At 43.6% G+C, this 18,931-nt stretch overlaps 1 protein-coding gene across 3 annotated transcripts in view; it reads right to left on the bottom strand.

The window, feature by feature from the left end:
- Positions 1-3,081: 3,081 nt before the first annotated feature.
- Positions 3,082-18,931, bottom strand: part of OSBPL10 (oxysterol binding protein like 10) — a 76,621-nt gene continuing 60,771 nt past the window's right edge. For 2 of the 3 annotated variants that reach the window (XM_033165378.1, XM_033165377.1), the window contains 5 exons: positions 13,380-13,851; positions 8,719-8,905; positions 7,419-7,601; positions 5,203-5,356; positions 3,082-3,196 (listed from right to left, as the gene is read on the bottom strand). In XM_033165378.1, the coding sequence (XP_033021269.1) occupies positions 3,152-3,196; positions 5,203-5,356; positions 7,419-7,601; positions 8,719-8,905; positions 13,380-13,851 (1,041 nt within the window). In that variant the 3' untranslated portion in view covers positions 3,082-3,151. Of the gene's footprint in view, positions 3,197-5,202; positions 5,357-7,418; positions 7,602-8,718; positions 8,906-13,379; positions 13,852-18,931 lie in introns of those variants that run through there. The other variant, XM_033165379.1, reaches the window with a different exon arrangement.

The raw sequence follows: 18,931 nt of genomic DNA, 5'->3' as shown, positions 1-18,931 counted from the left end.
ACAGACAGCGCATCAGAATCAATAAATTCAAATAAAATTTATTGAGTGTTTCGTTTGTGAGTTCAGTTCACAAAATTATGAAAGGAAGGCTAATCAGAAGTGACTGCCAGAGAATTGGATCTTAAACAAATAAGTATAAATTCGTTTACGAACAGTTGTGTTTAAGAAAAAATTTGCATAGGTCCTACAGCTGTGCACAAAGGTTAACTGCAAGAACATCAAAATTTACATTACCATTCAAAGTGTACAGCATCTACACTGAAAAGAGTCCTTCAGTTGCAGGTGCAAGACAAACATGAAATAACTTACAAATAAGGCATGTTACTTCTTCATATTCCAAAATAATCTCTCGTAATAGTGAAATACAAGGAGCAGTACATAAAGTTGGAACACAAAGGGAAAGTCCACCTGGCTTCCTGTTTGGAATCTCTTGTTGATTAACTTTATCCAAATACGAGCCTGCACCTCTTAGTGTTGGAAAATAAAATTATGGCTGATTTCAGTAGAGGAAGCAGGTGTTTAACCAACATGAGGAAAGTAAGGTATTTACTAGAACATTAAACGGTGTTTTTTAAAACCATGCGGTGCTAAGTAGAAAAGACTCTTTAATACACCAGGAATTGTAAAGTGTTCATTCAAATGTAGCTTTATCCTGCAGTACTGGTAACCATTTTCAAATCAGAAAAGGAAAATACAACCTAGACATTCAAATTAACATTAATAATGTCATCTGAGGATGTAACAATTTCTTTGGCGAATGAGCAAAATAAAGTACTGAGAGGTGATACTTTCGGATTTCAGGTGACACTGAGAGCATTTGTTTACTACTTGTGGTTTACCAGAGACTTAACAGCTAACCTCTTTAAAACAAGAGTTTATACAAGCAGTGCAAATCAGGTTCTGCTGCAACTAGAGACCACTCAGACTTAGAATTTGAAAACAGAAAATCTATAAAACTTTCTTTTCAAAACAAGATTTGTATTACACTGAGGATGTACATTTCCCCCCTTTAAAATATAGTTTAAACACATTTAAGAAAAAGTTGCCTTTATAAATACAATGGCTTTCATATGCTGATACAAGTATACAACAAATAGGGACAAAGGTAGAGCTTGATTCATAGGTATTCAGGTAAAATGTTTGATGCTCTTCAAAGGCAAGAGCTAAAAGCAAGGATAATGCAAAGTTGTAATACATTCCTTTATATATAGATATATGTGTATAGTTTGGACTGCCACCTTAGATTTCTGCTGAGAAAATTATTAAAAAGCTAACTAATGTATCTTTCCTTTAATATACAATCTGTGAGTAGTGAATCGGAGCACACAAGGCACAAAAATAATACAAAGAAAAAAAATCAGCATTCCTAACTAATACGTAGAATGATTTAGGGGGACTGGACTGTAAAGATGATTTCATGGAGTACGCAGAGAACCTTCTACACTGATCCATTATTTTAAATCAAGCCTATTTAACCATTAGGATATACGAGCAACTGTGCTGCTACAACTGAAGCACAACTAGAATTCCTTCCTCTAACGATCTCAAGGCAAATTCACGCGACCCTTTTCCTACTCTGAAATGGATTTTGCAAATCCTTCCCAACAGGTTTTCTTCATGCACCCCGATCGCATCTATGAATGGTTCAAATGTATGTATGTGAGAGGGGGGGGGGGGAATGGCTGCTGGCTCTAACAGAGCAATTACCTATTGAAACATTCAGAGGAATACATATGCTCCCCCATCACCTCAACATGGCTATGCTTAGTCAAGCATCTGTAACGTGTCCAAGGGGCTGATGTGCAGACAATTCTACTGCCCAGTGCTTCTTGGGTTATTCCAAATCAACCAGGAAATGAGAAATTAGGGGCGGGGCTGGGTTTTTACTCTCCTGTTCTATCTTCTCACAGCAGCTGATAAACAGTATTCCAAACAACCAGCTTGGACCATAAATTTCCTACAAAACCCCCAAAAAACTTAAGATAGTACTCTGACAACCCTTGGCGTCACTTAACACTTTAGGACATCTCTCTTACACTACAAAAATTAAGATGCAAGATTTCCCTCCCCACCCCCCCCAACCTTCTAAAGCCCTTAACTTACGCCAAGTAGTATAGTCCCAGCATCTAAGTTAAATCTCTATTGTAAAGCTGATATTTTCTTCAGGGGCTACACATACGCTCCCCCTATATGGACAAGTATCAAAGCAATTAGTATCACAAAAGTATGGTATACAGAAACGAGGCGAAGCTACTTACAACTTGAAGGATCAATTAAGTGTCTCTAAAGCAGGCTTCCTCAACCTCGGCCCTCCAGATATTTTTGAGACTGCAATTCCCATCATCCCTGACCACTGGTCCTGCTAGCTAGGGATCATGGGAGTTGTAGGCTAAAAACATCTGGAGGGCCCCCGAGGTTGAGGAAGCCTGCTCTAAAGCATAGAATAACACATGTCTCTTCTGCATCAGCTGGCAAGTGACTCACCAAGGAGAACTGGGTCCTCAAAAGAAAGAATGACAAATGGGCACACACAGCATACATTTGAAAGGATGAGGGCAACAGATGAACAAGGCTGCTTAGGTATTCCTGTCTTCCTACAAGATGTCAAGAAATGAGTGCTTGAGAGTGAATCACCAAGACAGAAGCATTCTATTGTATGGATGCACAAAGGAAATTTTCTTGTGTCAGACAAAGCAAGTTGTTTAAGCCACAGGCCTGACCATGAAACTCCTGTCAGTGTCAAGTGGCCTTAAGTGCAAACCCCTCCCCCTTTTTTGGCAATGTGAAAAACTGAAAATCTCAGCTATTAATAATACTAAAAGTGTAATTACCAATATGAAGGCTGATCCTGCAAGCAGTGTGATGGACATTGTGACTTGAGTGCAAAAGAACTGAGTTTTAATCATCGTGTATTTTGGGGCGGTGTTGTGTTTCTATAATAGATGTCTATATATCAATACACTGTAAGTGCATATATCTAATATGAACAGAAAATGGCTCTTCAATAAACTTGAGCTCTTAGCTGTTTTGAACTGCATAATTCACAGTATGCAGTTTTTACAGCAAGACTAAGATCACACCTGAAATTTAAAAAGTGCATCTTTTAATGCCTTAGAAAATGGGCTCCTTTTGAGTCCAGGTGAGTTGATTATCAATGAGTCTTCCAGAGGGGATCGAAGTATATCCACCCTTCACCCTGTAAAGAATCACAGAAATTGCAAGTCAGTCTCACTTTAGTGCTGTACAACAAATTTTTCAAAAAGTTAAATACTCTGCGAAGTCCAGCATAGCTTCTGCAAAGCTTGCATGTACTGAGTCGTGATCCCAAAGTCACAATTAATCTGGCAATAAGAGCGCCATCCACACAGAAAATATTTCCTTTGATAGCCTTCTCAGACTAAGAGAGCTTGCCCCTTTGAAGCTGGATCTACAACAGAGAAAGATTTAAAGAAATATTCCCCTTTTTGATAAGGTGCACTTACAAACTTGTAACTGCTGATTAATACAGCAGTCTGCCTTGTTTCATCTCAGTGGCAGGGCAATTTTCCTACTGGGGTGCCTCTAACAGGGAATATATTCACCAGAGAATATTATCTCGGCTCCTCTTGTTTTCTGTCTGCAAGGCTAATTGCACCTAGTGGCCAAAACTACTCATTTGTTAACCTTACTTTAAACCAGGGATGAAGGAAAGTAGACCTTCAGGTGTTGGATTAAAACTCCCTGCATCCCTGAGCAGGCTGGCTGGGGTTCAAAAACATCTGCAGGGGCACAGATTCCTACCCCCGCCCTAAATGTTCTGTCTGAACGAAAAGATAATAGACAATCTGTTTGGTTTCCAGAAAAATGGTTTGCAATAAAACAGTCTTCTTATTGAGGAACCCTGATTCTAGATCAAAACAAAAATAAAAAATAAAAAAAAATCCTTCCAGTGGCACCTTAGAGACCAACTAAGTTTGTTCTTGGTATGAGCTTTCGCGTGCACGCACACTTCTTCAGATACCTAGATATTAGCTCTTCCACAAGCCATGGAAAAATATCAAACCGAGGGGGAAATCAATGAAAGGAAAAGGAAAAAGAGAAAGAAAGATGCACATTTGGCCCTGAGCTTATTGCTTTAAGTTTGTAGTGGCTCGTGACATTTCATAAAGTTGTGCAGAAGTCTCCCTATAAATAACTGAATAATTTATTTATTGTGGTAAAAGGCATCTAATAGGTTCCATCTCGCCCATTCTATTCATATCCCGGCTTCCTGCGTTTAAGCAGAATAGCCTGAAAAGTAACTTTAAATGGCATCCAAAAATAGTTTGTCAAAATTTGCTCCAGTGTTGCTGAATGGAGCATTTGTCATTCCTCCATGCAGAGAAATCTTTATCTATATTGTGTGAGTCAACATCGGAGCACTTTTCAACAAGGCATGTTCTATGGCTAAGACAAATCTTAAAAATCGACGGTCCTCGTGATCCTAACAATGCTGGCAGTGTTCAGATATCACGCTGAAGGATATCTTCCTTTAGTGAAGGAAGCTAACTGCCTCCAGGGCTTGAATGCTCTCCCCCTCTCCTTCCACACGGGGCCAGAGATTTGATGGAATGCAGAAGCAGTTACTCCCTATTTTAGTAAATATCATACGCGCTTAATGTTAACTATGGTTAGTTCCAGCAAGCCACGGTTTCTGAAGTGGGTTTGCTTAAACTACCAAAGTTAACGATAATCACGGTTCCAGGTACAGGCAACACAGCAATCTGTGGTTAACAAAAGACATAAAATCCTCCTGACCACACATGAGGAGAGGACAAGAGAGAGAAGGGGAAGGAGACGCACGAGAAGAAGAGTTTGGATTTGATATCCCGCTTTTTACTACCCGAAGGAGTCTCCAAGCGGCTAACATTCTCCTTTCCCTTCCTCCCCCACAACCAACACTCTGTGAGGTGAGTGGGGCTGAGGGACTTCAGAGAAGTATGACTAGCCCAAGGTCACCCAGCAGCTGCATGTGGAGGAGTGGAGACACGAACCCGGTTCCCCAGATTATGAGTCTACCGCTCTTAACTACTACACCATGCTGAGCACACAGGGGGATGCAAGGTTCATTCACATCTTGCTAACCCTAGTTGAGCATGATGTCTGAACACAGTTGTTTAATGCATTGCCATGGTAAAAGGAAAAATTAATAGCTGCCTGCCACTTAAGCAGTCGTCTCGTTACCTCTTTGATGAAATATTTTGGTTTCCAGACCGTATTGCTAATTACTCGCTGCCTCTCCTCTACTCGCTGCCTCTCCTCAAGAAGCTGTTTGTGGTCTGTTGCTGCGCTGATGTTGCCTTCTCTCAGGGCGTTCGTAACGTGTTGCCAAAGGTGCCTGTCGAGCAGATCAGACCAGGACATAAAGGGAATCGGAGAGAATTAAGAAAATCGCCAGTCCACTTTTTGGAATGGAAAGGAACCTCCTAACCAACAGGTGGAAAACAATTGAAGCCTAGCAGGAGGGACTTCCAAGGAATAGCATGCAACTCTAGAACCATCTTCTTGTTGTTGTTTTTACTTTAATAATTTTTATTACATATTTTCTTGGTTTACAACATGCCTTGTCTCTTTTTCGGGTTGTATAGTCTTTCTTACAGATCAGTTAAATTTGTTATGAGACATTAGTGTTGAGTCGGGGAAGAAGAGGGGGGGAAGGAGGGGTGGTGGTGAAACCTATTTTCTTTTTTATAGTGTGCGTGTGGGGTTTTGTGTCAGCGTCAACTGGACAGGTTCTCTTTCTATTCACTTGTTACATTTCCTTGGTCATGAGAGGGACTCGGGGCCCGGGGTGTGGTTGGTTGTCTGTGGTCGGTTGCAGTTTGGGTTTGTTTACATTTGGGGGAGGGGCTTGTTGGGTCAAGAAAGCCAGATTGATTCGTATGCTGTCAGTGGGTTCTTGTTGTTGTCTTGTTGGGCTGTGCATGTGATAAAGGGGAGCCATACTTGGGGGGGGCGTCCTCTTCTATTTGTCCCCGTGTCAGTTTCCGTTTGTTGGTTACCTTTTCTAGCAAGGCCGTTTCCCATAGAATTTGGTACCAGTGGCCCATGTTCACTCCTGTCAGGTCTCTCCAGTGTCTGGCTATGAGGCTTCTGGCCGCTGAGAGTAGGTGGGTTATAAGCTCTGTATAATGTGAGTGGTCATTATGATCTTGGAAAGATGTTCAGTAGGGCCAGTTCTGGGGTTAGTTCTAATACCTGTTTAGTTAATCTCTTGTTAATCTTGTTTGCATATCTCTTGTTGGACTGCTGTCCAGAAAGGGTTGGATTTTGGGGCACGTGGAGGCACGTGCCTGTGAAGGTGCAGCCTCTACAACATTTTGGTTAGCTTCCTGGGCGTACCAGCACCAGCTTCCGTGGTGTTAAGTACAGTCGTACCTTGGATCTTAAACGGCTTAGTTGCCGAATGTTTTGGCTCCCGAACGATCGAACACCGGAAGCGAGTGTTCCGGTTTTAGAACTTTTTTTTGGAAGCCAAACATCCAACAGCTTCCGCGGGTTCCAATTGGCTGCAGGAGCTTCGTGTAGCCAATCGGAAGCTGTGCTTTGGTTTCTAAACATTTTGGAAGTCAAACGGACTTCTGGAACAGATTCCGTTCGACTTCCAAGGTACGACTGTACCACCTGTAGGTGAGCTTAAACTCTAGATTCCTCTCCTGAGAGAAGTTCACCTAAGCCCAACAGTCCAGATTACTGCTGTGACGATCCCCCCCCCTTTTTCTCTGGGCTACCCATCATTCTCCATCAGTTAGTGAGAAAAGGAATTACATCTGAAAATTAGTGCAGGGTGGCAACATTTGGGAACAAAATCTCTGTGAAATTTTCATGGGTGGAGTGTGCGAATGTCACTGAGCTTACCTATAACTCTGTTTTGTCTGCACTGACTTGGCAGCAGCTCTCCAGAATTTCAGACAGGGAGTTTCTTCCAGCCCTACCTGAAGATCCCAGGGATTGAATTTGCGACCATCGCATACAAGACAGATGCTCTGTCACTGAGCTATGATGGCTCTTCCCTAAACTACAGCCCTTCCCCCCAATGATATCATTGTTTTACGTGACTTTTCTTCTTGCTTGTTCTGGGCCGTCCGTATTAGAGGGGATAAACATTCAACAAATAAAAATAACATCTACGGGGAAGCAGCTTCCAAAGAGCCTTTGCGCAACAGCAATTAGCACAGTGGGTGGAAAAAATCCCCATGCGAGCAGAATGTCAGTCAGCACGCTGATTCAGCATACAAATCACTGGAAAAAAAACCATAAACTTGGAAACATCCTTAGGGAAGCAAGATAGTTATGTTGCTCTTTCCACACAAACAAGGACAAGTGCTTCGATATATCCTTTCTTTTCCTGCTTCTCTTAAGTGCAACTAGTCGTGGTGGTTTTGCAAAAGCGCCCTCACCTTGATTCAAATGGACCTTGTTTTGCTATCGGCCTGATCCTCTTGTGGATGACGGGTAGCTTGGTGGTGTCGATTATTTTGGTTTCTCCGTTGCTATACGTAAACTCCAACGTGCCGTTCCACTCCCCTTGTGCTTTACACACTATGGTGTTGGTGGGGTTATGCTTCACCTCGGCTGTAACCCTAAATCAAAATGATAAAATAGGGAGATTAAGACACAGGTGATTCCAGAAAGGAAATCACCTGCATGCACAGCAAATATTTCCACTGGACTCAAACTCAGAAAAGGAGGCCAAGAATAATCATTTTGTTTTTTTAGAAAAACAGCAACAAGAACAATTCAGATACATTTCTGAGCTGGAGAGCACTCAAGAAACTACATTCATTATGTATTTACCACATTCTCATAAACTTGATGTCTCCATTACAAACAAAATACCAGGGACCATTGCTCTATGCAAATGCATTGCCAATTCTGCGACTCCTAGCTTAGCACTAAAGAACTATCCTGTTCTTGCACAGTGCCCTTTCTTTTCATCTGAATTACTTCCCTGTGGTTGGTGCATCACATTTCACACAGCACCCAGAGTTAGAATATGGTGATTAGGGCTGGGCGATATGGCAATATATCTCCCCAAACTGGTTTGAAGTCAATATCGTGATATCGGTCTCACAATTTTTGACCTGGTAATATATTGTGAATCATGATGTGTGTGCATGCGCTATGCAAAAATCATGATGCAGGAAAAACTGTGAAGCTAGCCAACGCTTTCCACCCTTATTTCAAACATTGTGATATATCGATATGCTGCGATATTTACTCGGTGGTTATATCGCAATGCTGAAAAAAACACCAGATATCGCCCAGCCCTGCTGTTCACCTCTACACAGTTCCACATCCTTATTTCGGACACTGTGATATATCAGTATATCACGATGTTTAGCTAGTGATAGATCGGGATGTTGGAAACCAGGTGTCTCCCAGTCCTGATGGTGATATGGGTTCAAGACCCTGTGCAGTTTCAGCCACTGGAGTGCTTGGGAGTCTCCTTCAGTTCCCTACGCTGCAGGAAATGGAACAGCCTCAAATACGAGCACATGTTGTTGTTCTTATGAAAGGATACAGGACATTGCTTGCAAAGCACATTTCTAAAGTAGTATAAAATCACTAGCAACTGCAGCATTATAAACTGTAAGCAGTTTGGCAGTTAATATTGCTTGTCTTAGGCTTTTTTTATTTTTTTGCAGAGCAATCTTAAAAAAAATAAAAGGAAAGTATGCGAAATAGCAGTTTCAGTACCTGTGTACTTTCCCCCCGTAGAAAGGCTTGGTGTGGAATGTGACTGTAGCCGAATAGCCACTCTTGGCACAGAGAATGCTCACTTTGCCTCCAAGTTCCACCCAAGGAACGGTAAGAATGGAGCGAGCATAGGCACAAGGCAGCGTGAACACGTATTCCTCCCCATGTTCCAGCAGATAAAGAATACCTATGGGTGGGGGCAGAAATGGGGGGGGGAGAATACTTTTCAGCACTGAGAATTTGACAATATTCTTTCCAGAAGGATGGTCACGGTTTACCTGGTACTGAAAAGAAGCAACATGGTTTATAGTAAGTGTTATTTATTTTTATTTTCCTTGAACAGGGGGAGAAACACCAAGACTGATATAGCAGGAAAACGATCTCCACCAAGAATAAGATGCTTTATTTTATTTTATTTTAATTTTTTTTGCAACTGCCCTTTTGTAAAATCCTCATTTTCTTGGGGTAATTTGGTTTTAAAAGGCTACAATTTTTTTATTTTATTTTTTTTAAACCAGACATGACTGGTGAATCCATTCAAGCAACACAACCTGGTCTCCACGCTCAACATAGCTGCAAGTTTAAAAAAAATAAATAGTTGTTATATTCCACCCCCCAAAGAGAAAACTGCCTAACTTCTAAAGTCGCTCTCCTGAAAATTTGATTAAATAACGTATCTATCCCACTTCCTGCCAGCTTTGAATAAGCGGCCTACATGCAATGGAAGTCCCACCATGAGAATGACCTATTTGCTTAGATTCAGCCAAAACGTCAGGTGCTACCTGTCTTGCCTAAAGGTAAAGTGACCCATGACCATTAGGTCCAGTTGTGTCCGACTCTGGGGTTGCGGCGCTCATCTCGCGTTACTGGCTGAGGGAGCCAGCGGACAGTTTACGGGTCATGTGGCCAGCACGACTAAGCAGCTTCTGGTCAACCAGAGCAGCGCACGGAAACACTGTTTACCTTCCCGCCGGAGCAGTACCTATTTATCTACTTGCACTGTGTGCTTTCGAACTGCTAGGTGGGCAGGAGCAGGGACCGAACAACAGGAGCACACCCCGTCGCAGGGATTTGAACCGCCGAACTTCTGATCTGCAAGCCCTAGGCTCTGTGGTTTAACCCACAGCGCCATATGAGGTGCCTAATACGGCAAAGTGATACCAACTGCAGGTAGCCTGGCAGTGCATCTAACAAGGCTCCCCTAAAACAATATTTTAAGACCCAAGAGGAGCCTGGTGGATCGCACCAAGGACCCATCTAGCTCATCATCCTCACAGTGTCCAAACAGATGCCACAATTTGAACTCGGGCCCTTCTACATGCAGAGCATATGTTCTACCACTAAGCAACAGACCTTTAATGTAATTACTAAACGCAGAACGGGTTGCATGATATGTCCTTTATTTTTATTTTTTTAAGGGACCATTTCAGAGATTTTGTTTCCGAGTGGCATTTTAAAAGCACCTAGCAGGATCCAAAGTGGGGGGTTGTTGGTGGGAGTGGACCTTTAAAACACAGCAGTTGCAACGCACAAAAAAGACTGCAGTTGAAAGGAAATTTCCTCCCTTCTCCGTGCATGTACAGCATGCTCAGTCGGTAGAGCCTCTTAATCTCAGGGTCATGGGTTCGAGCCCCACATTGGGCAAAAGATCCCCGCGTGACGGGGGGTTGAACTAGATGACCCTCAGGGTCCCTTCCAACTCTGCAACTCTATGATGCCTGCCTTCTGGAGAAACCTGCAAGCAAGACTCAAGTCTTGAGTAGTCAAACCAAGAGACCTTTATACTATATCCACCATCAGTTACCATTAACTAGAACTAACAGTATGAATTGAGAAATACATTCAGCACACATAAAAATTAAAAACACAGATTTGAGCTGGACATGTATTCTGGGATATAGTCCCAGCATCCTTGATTTGGGCATTTAATGTGAACAAATGCTTCCAAATTCCCTAGCAGAAAATCTGAAGCATGTCCATGTTATTGTTATTGCTCATACGAGACAAGGAAAGCTCTCACTGCAATCATCCATTATATATACTGCTAAACATGTTGTTTTCTTCCCTCTTTGACCCCATGCTTTTGAGCAACACGTTTTCTGCAGGTCACGTTGATAAAATACACAAGATGACAATGTAGGTCCAAAAACTTGGGTCGCCAGCTGTATTTGGACTAAAACTCCCATCATCCCTAGCTAGCAGGAAAAGTGGTCAGGGATGATGGGAACTTTAGTCCCCAAAACCGCTGGAGACCTAAGTTTGGGGAACCAATTAAAGAGTTGGTGACAAAGTCATAAGGAGTCAGAATCAACATTCCCTTTCGATTCTACACAGATTCATGCAATGAATGGTGCTGGAAGACGTCGGCAGTCTTAAGTGGTTTCCTACAAGAGAAGGGTCCTCACGAACACCTCTTATTTTTCAATCACATGGTACTCGCTTAGGCCATAACTTCAGTCACTTGCGACAACCAGCAGCTACACTGACTTGCAGAACGAAAGTAACTGAGCAGCATGGCGAATGGAGCACATAAGTCATATGATGGGATGTCATCATCACATGAGTATTTCCCTTCAATCCTAACAGGGACGCGCGCCCCTCCCCTGCAAAAAAAAAAAGCTGCAAGCAAACATTAAAACCGAAATTCAACAAACCCAGATTAAAGAACGAAGCAGGAAGCATCTTACAACCAGGAGGAACGGAATCAAACTTTCACGTATTAAAAACCATTAAAAGCTTTGCAGAATAGAGGCATGATCACTCCCCACCTGTAAGCAAGCAGAGGGACTGGTCCCACCTGGGAAGACACTCATAATTTATTACAAACCGCTTGTTTCCAATGATCTTAAGATCGTGACAGTCTAATTGTATACACTGCTATCCTAGCAAATAAGGATTGGGCGCATGAGGGCTTTCCCCCTTAATTCAAAACGAAGGATTCTTTCACACGCTCCCAAGGAGAGAAGAGATGAGAAAATTCATACTTCCCAGCATGAAATTAATTTCTCAACTTAGGGAGGCTCGCCATAAAGAATCTCTCGTACACTAACTTCCAATCAGCATGTTTTGTGTGCGTTTTTCCTTTTGCGCAGACCATGAAGTAGTCTTGGCCTGGGAGCAGTTGCAGATTAACCCGTTATTCGAACATTCTTTCTATCAGTCTTCTCCAATGTATTACTCTCCAAATATTGCTGAACTCCAGCTCCCATCAACCCCAGCCAACACCATTAACGGTCAGGAATTATGGTAGTTGTGGTTCAGCAACATCTGAATGGCATCAGATAGGAGAGGCGAGAAAAGGCCCACAATTCTTAAGATGAGACTGAGCAATGGCAACTATACTGTAAGAAGTAACACACAGTGAGCAAGATCCAATGTTCAAAACCATGTTACAACCCAAAGCTCGGGACGTATTCCTAGGCTATTATGTCTGCCAGGAACCCAAAACGAGAAGCTGTGATTTACAACTTGTGTTATCGTTCCATTAGTATGTTTGTGCTATGTGCTTTGAATGGGTAAGTCGGAGTATGCCATATTTACTAATATTGTAATAATATGTTTAATATGTATTTGAAAGAAATATATTAAAATCAAAGCTGGGAATGTGGCATTTCCTCACAGCCAAGGTGTGTTGTAAAGCCTGGGGTACGTACCGTATTGGCCCAAATAGAAGCCGCACCTGCAAATAAGCTGCACCTTTAAAAAAAATTGGGGGGGAGCAAATATAAGCCGCTCCCTTAAATTTGGGTTACAGGCTGAAAATCGCTGCGGTTGGTAGCATTGTAACTCCGAGCCAATTTAAGCCTTTGATCTTGCAAGCCAGCAAAAGTTACCGTACAACCGCTAAAATCGCAAATCCCTATTCAATTGCTACAATTCTGCAGGCACTTGAACCCGTAAATGGCAAATATAGAAGAAAATCCTAAGGGTACTAGAGAGGACCCCCCGCAAGTGGGTTGAACACCTGTTCATAGCACCGTAATTGCAAATAAATCAATACTGCGTTGTAAAATACGGGGAAAGCGATGAATGACATTAGAATTAATTGCACAACAGTCTCAAGCTCGCAAATTGGCAATAAAACATTTTTTGTTCCGTTTTACCGCATGTCTGTTTCAGCAGCGATATGGTAAAAGCCAATTTTTGCAAGGTCGCGAATTTAACCCACGCTTTAACTTTTTTCACAGTCAGAATTTGGGGGGGGGGGAGTGTGGCTTATATTTAGGCCAATACGGTAAGTCAGTTGGGGAGGAATATGAAGATCCATAGATATAGCTCTGTTGGTAGAGCAAGAGACTCTTAATCTCAAGGTCGTGGGTTCGAGCCCCGCACTGGGCAAAAGATTCCTGCATTGCAGGGGGTTGGACTAGATGACCCTCGTGGTCCCTTTCAGCTATACAATTCTGTGACCACATGTTAAATTGTTGGGACTCCTGAAAAGCTTATATAAGGGACATTTCCACTAGTTTTGTTTTAGTGTCCAGAGGCTGAAAAGTACATAAAGGGCTTTTGCTGCTATTACTCACAAGTATGTTTCTTAATGGAGGGTGGTAGATTTCAGGGTTGTTGTGTGTTTTTTTGAGGGGTGGGGGACTTCCTAAAATCCTGTGCGATAAGAAAGCCTGCTATAATATATATTGTATCTTTGTGGTATGTCTTACCTTCACCTACCATAGAAACACCTATAGACATCCCCATGAACTTGCTTTTAGTCCACACATGAACATTTGCGCACATCTTCTTCTCCTTGCACTCGCAGTAAAAGCAGGAGACTGGTGGGTGATGGGATACTTGTTCAGCTACAAACCGCAGCTTGTAGTTTTCCGGCGGCGGCGGCGCCTTGCCCTTGGGGCTAGGAGAGGGAGAGTTAGTCCTCGACTGCTTCACTTTGTCTTTAGGCACATCCCAAGAACAATGGAAAGTTTCTCCAATAATTGGGTTGTAGGGCTTCTTGGCGACAGCTCCTTTCCGGCCTTCGTGAAAGGCTGTTAAGTAATACTCCACAAAGTAAATTATTCTTTCCTCGGGGGTGCTTCCGGACGAAACTGTCAAAAACAGGTCAGGGTGGGCCAGGAAGTTTGCGTACATCTCCAGCAAGGACCTCTTTTCCAAAATAAAGGTTGGAAGAACTACCTGTATCGAGTGCAGGGGGGAAAGCAAATAATCATTTCTTTTTCCATGACTGCAACAGGGAGGAGTAAACAGTTAAGGCAGCTGCAAAACTTCCTGTGCCAAAATAAACGTGTGGTTTTTCCCCCCCTCGCACTGCCAGAGAGCTCGCTCTCAGGACTGAGAAGTGCAAATAATGAATGAAGGCAACACTCATTGCTTTGGTCAATTCTACAAGTCACTATCTATTTTGCCAGAGTCCTCGCAAGGTCACGCTATTCAAACTGCCTGGACTCTTTCGTTGTCTTGCTCTGCTTAGCTAATAAGTGAGCCAATTGTTCCCTGACAGCGCCCCTTGTTCACAGAAAGTGGTACATCAGTTTGGTTCAAGTTAATTGAGTTCTACTAGTGTAAGGACGTTCAGTGGTTGCTCATGAGTAAAGCGCCAGACGCAGAACTTCTAAAACTAAGTTCTTTATCGTGCACAGCTATGTACAGTGGAGCTAATGATCAAACGTCCATCTCAACCCTCTGCAGAGTCCAGGAATGACCCCTTTCCGGTCCTTTGTCCAGCAAAAGAGGCGCGGGATTCTGAACCCCCGCCTCCCCCTTCCACGTCCTTCCTGCCTGCGACCTTGGAGTGTGGGAACCTGACCCCGTTCCTCGCTTTCCCTGCAGTGTTCAGGCTCTGTGACCCCATCAGAGCTCCTGCACCGCCTTCCTGCCTCTAACTCCCCCTCCCCGCCTGAGGAATGGCCGCTTCCGGAGGAGGAGGGGGAGGGCGAACTGGTGAACAGCACAGGTGGTTCTCTATACTGTAAATGCTCCCGCGATTCCCCCAGCCATGGGGAGGGGGGTTTCCTAACAACCAGAGACATGCCAACTTTGGCAGCTGGACACCGGTAGTTCTGACACATTTCAAATCAGAGCGAGGCAAAAGCATTGCCCAGGATTCCACTCATAAGAAAAGCAAACCTGATTATAAGCACACACTGTTTCACATTAATTTCCCACCGCTCTCTAGTGTTTGCATGTAATGCTTCAGCTGTGCCAAAGAGCAGGTGTTTTGTAATGATGGCGCTCTTAATGCCTCTCTAAAACTGACATGGGGCTTCACCCAGCGGGGAGTTTCTGATCCCACCTTAATTTTGTCTTTGCCAGTTGAGGACTGGCGTTATTTATTTTTGAAAGTATTTATGGGCTGTCTTTCCAGGTCAGACCCTCTCAAGGTGGCTTACAACATGCAAATCGCCATAACGACGAGCAGTTCTATGCCCGGGAACCAGAATTAACCATTAAAAAAACATTAAGCCCAGAATACAACACTAAATTTAAATCAAACGGCCGTACTTTAAAAAGCACCAAAGCAAGCAATGGCACAACCAGTCCTAGGTAAAAGCAATGTTTTAAACAACTGGGTCATTAAAGCGTCATATGGCCACACCATCATATAAGAGAAATGCTAGTGGAAGCTTGCAATGTTCTTTAGAGATGTTACAAAAGTAGGGATGGAGAAGATTTTCATTCAATCCACATTCTAAAGCAAACGGATCCAATTCACGATTTTGCCAGAATGTGTATTTTGGAATAAAGTACATTTAGAAATTCAGACAAAATGCAACCTTAAATACATATCTTGTGATAAAATCCTGAAAGGTCCAAAGGGGAGGGGGAGGGAGAGAGAGAGAGAAAGCGGAGTTGATTTTCCTCTCCTGCTTTGATGCTTCCAAAGATTTGCTTTAGAAGGCATATGAGACACAACTGCCAATAGTATAACTTCCACTGCACTTTACTATGCAGCGCAGGGCACCTTATTTGATTGATCCGGACCTTACAACAAACCTGTCCACATTAATATTTCAATTGCACAGATGGAAACACACAGTTCTCGGTTACTCTCTCTGCGTCTTTATGGTTTAGCATTAATCTGAACCTACGTCTCCGGGGCCAAAGCCAACAATGGTGGAAATAATTAGATGTTTGCTTCTGCCTTCTCAAAACACGTTATCACGATCTGCCATTCTTTCATCTGCACTAGCCATAAGGACACTAAATCAGGGTTGAGAGATATGGAGCAGTCTGTAGGAGCATGGGCACAAAGTTACTCTACCCCCCCCCCCTCCTTAGCCATGCTTCAGGATTTACAGCATGATTCTGGAGTTTTAAGAATGCCACTAATTATAACTGGCAATTCCTAATCCAAAGCAATGGCACAAAAGAACCAGGAGAAGAGAAGGGATTCATGTGCAAGAGAGAAGGGACAGAAGGGAGAAAGCATGCAAAGCAGCAGCTTGATCTGTATACCTAAACCACAGTTATGCGTCACAGCTGTACCTGGTCTAAGCATGCATACAAATATTCGTCTTCACAAATAATCTCCTTTTCAGAGACCTGCTGATACAGTGCTGTCATTACTCATAGTGCTGCCCATTTCTCCTGCTCACTCTGCTGTTGCCTCTGGATAAATAGGTTTAGAAGGTTTTTGAAGCACTACTGAAGCCCACTTGTGTCATTCGGTCCTAGGGCTTGCCGATCAGAAGGTCGGCGGTTCGAATCCCTGCGACGGGGTGAGCTCCCGTCCACCTAGCAGTTCGAAAGCACGTCAAAGTGCAAGTAGATAAATAGGTACCGCTCCGGCGGGAAGGTAAACGACGTTTCCGTGCGCTGCTCTGGTTCACCAGAAGCGGCTTAGTCATGCTGGCCACATGACCCGGAAGCTGTACACCGGCTCCCTCGGCCAGTAATGCGAGATGAGCGCCGCAACCCCAGAGTCGGACACGACTGGACCTAATGGTCAGCGGTCCCTTTACCTTTTTAGAGGTAAAATCTACTAAAATAATTCCCTATTCTAACACACACATACACATGAAGTGTATAACAAAGGACAAATGCTATTTTGTAGACTTCCAGGCCAGATGCAACATGGAGACAAGAAGCAGCATGTGGCGGGGGGGGGGGGGGTTGGTTGGAATCTGCACATCTACAATATCAATTTCTGGTAAGCAGACGCCTGGGATTTGGCAGGGCTGCCTGTGAAAATGGAATAGAAATTGCTGGGGAGAGAAAGGAGCATAAGTATCAGCTCTGGAATAACGCCCAGCGTTGCCGGACTGATCTGACTACTACCCAACGGCCATGTGTGTGATTGATGATACTGCTTGCCAAACAGTTCTGCCTATTAATGGACAGAAATAGCAGCTCTGTGCTGTAAGAATAGCTGTGTGTTTTTATTTTCGATAACAACAGATGCACTGAAAAGGCTAAGGAACAGGGAAGCTTCAAAAAGTTTGCTGCAGGCCGATTTATACAAACAGAAAAGTCATCTGCAAATCCAATACAGACCTGGCCCTCCCCACCCCACCAGTGATGCTTGACTTTGGGAAGGAAGGCTGCCAGTGTCATAAAGCACTTTCCAAAGGAAACTCAGCTACATTCCTCTTTAACACCTGTGCAACACTCAGGGCTAATATTGACTTACAGAGAGAACAGAGTCAAAACTGCATGTGTCTAGGGGCCACTACCAGCAATCTTTATTTACAGCATGCTAAGTGATCCTACTTTTGGAAGAGCATATGAGCTTACATAATGAGCAAGTCCATCAGGAGCAAAATGCCATTACGTTTTTCTGCAGAGGAGCTCTCTGGCCAAGTCTGCACCCATGTTGCACATTCAAATTTAACGAGGAAAAGACCCTGAGATTGAAGGTACCAGCATTTAGGTCACATAAAAAGGTGGCTTATACAAGTAAAACAACAAGTGATATTTTTTTATTTAAAAAGTGGCACCCCTTCTGTAATTAAATGCTATTTACAGTGGTACCTCTGGATGCGAACGTATCATGAAGCGTCATGTCTGCGCATGTGCGCGACGCGATTCGGCGCTTCTGCGCATGCGCGAATCACCGAACCCGGAAGTAACCCGTTCCGGTACTTCTGGGTTCGGCGCGTTCGTATCCCGTGACGAACGCAACCTGGAGCGAACGTATCCAGAGGTATGACTGTATCTCACATCAGTATCAGTGTCATGGGCTGGAGGGACGCAGAAGAATGGTGGGAGGAAGCAGCTGGGGAACCCCCAAGGGAAGAAGACTCAGAGCCCGGGGTAGTGGTGGTGGTGGGACAACAGTGAGTGGTCAGAGGAGAAGAGGGAGAAGCCTGGGAAGAGGAAGTGTCAGAAGCTGGAGAGGTAACAGGGCTTAGTGAGCAGGGAGAGTCTGCAACAGAGAGAAGTCCAAAACCAGAGGCAGAAACTGAAGCAAGTGAGTGGGAGGAGGGATGGCAAGAGGCAGAGGCATGGGTGTCTCACCCTCCTGCTATGACAAGCGCAGTCTCCGGTTACTTGGAGAAAGTCCTGTTGATTTTCATGGGGGAAGACCACTGAGAATGAGCCTGACACTCAACCAAGTCCAGTAGAGGTCGTGTTTTTGCTAATCAAGATTTCGCTCCATCTTTGAACTGTGTGATGACTGACCCAGCATGCTCCTGTGACTATCAGGATACCCAGAGGTGATGCTTTTAAAGGAAAAAGTAAGCCCTGTCACAAACATAGCTTTTGATCTTTAAAATGTAACTGCTTTTTATAATACATGCAAGGTAAAGAAGGACGAATGGATGAAAGCAAGAGCAGTCCGGTTCCACTTGGTTCTGTTCCCACAGTGGCCAACCAGTTGCTTGTGAGAAACCACGGGTCATGGGTGCAACAGCTCCCTCCCCACCTGTGATTGCCACCCAATGACATTAAAGGGCATGCTGCTTCCGAAAGGCAGAAGACAGCCTTATCTTCCATCAGCGTGTCCAAATCTCCTTTCATACCATTCAAGTTGGTGGTCATCACAACATCTTGTGGGAACAAATCCCATAGTTGAGTTTAGCTATTAGAAAGTCCCAAAATATAAAGCAGGCTATTATCTGATGCCAAGACTGCAGTCCTAAACACCACTATACACAATGGGATTTACATCTGATTAAGCACGGGTAGAAATGCACAGTGAATGTGTTAAGAGCTTCCCTCCCCAAAATATAAGTGGTGTAGCAAATAAAGAAGGGCCAGACCCAATGCAGGTGGACGCTACCAAAACTGTAAGATTGTGGTGGTGGTGATTTAT

This window comes from Lacerta agilis, chromosome 12 (genome assembly GCF_009819535.1).
Source record: "Lacerta agilis isolate rLacAgi1 chromosome 12, rLacAgi1.pri, whole genome shotgun sequence".
NCBI classification, from domain to species: Eukaryota; Metazoa; Chordata; class Lepidosauria; order Squamata; family Lacertidae; genus Lacerta; species Lacerta agilis.
This window is presented reverse-complemented; position numbering and strand designations above follow the sequence as displayed.